This window comes from Corvus brachyrhynchos, unplaced genomic scaffold (genome assembly GCF_000691975.1).
Source record: "Corvus brachyrhynchos isolate BGI_N302 unplaced genomic scaffold, ASM69197v1 scaffold543, whole genome shotgun sequence".
NCBI classification, from domain to species: Eukaryota; Metazoa; Chordata; class Aves; order Passeriformes; family Corvidae; genus Corvus; species Corvus brachyrhynchos.
Window position 1 is genome coordinate 53,455 of NW_008237236.1, and position 324 is coordinate 53,778.

The 324-nt window shown below is 64.8% G+C and overlaps 1 protein-coding gene across 1 annotated transcript in view; it reads right to left on the minus strand.

Moving 5' to 3' along the window:
- Positions 1-141, minus strand: part of ECH1 (enoyl-CoA hydratase 1) — a 4,786-nt gene extending 4,645 nt beyond the window's left edge. The window contains exon 1 of the mRNA XM_017729555.1: positions 3-141. Coding sequence (XP_017585044.1) covers positions 3-141 — 139 coding nt within the window. The remainder of the gene's footprint in view (positions 1-2) is intronic.
- Positions 142-324: the final 183 nt, after the last annotated feature.

The window sequence follows — 324 nt, forward strand, 5'->3', positions numbered from 1 at the left end:
ACCACCAGTGACCGCCAGTGACCGCCAGTGACTGCCAGTGACCGCCAGTGACCACCAGTGACCACCAGTGACCATCAGTGACCGCCACTGACTGCCACTGACCACTACTGACCACCAGTAACTGCCAGTGCGGCCCAGCATGCCCCAGTCCCATCCCAGTCCTGTTCCAGTAGTTCCTGCCCAGTCCCTGCCCAGCGCTCCCAGTCCATTCCAGTGTATCCCAATCCCTCCCCAGTCCCTCCCCAGTGCTCCCAGTCCCCCGCCAGTGCCCGCAGCTGTTCTCCGGCAGCTCCCAGTGCTGTCCCAGTCCCCCCCAGTGCTCCC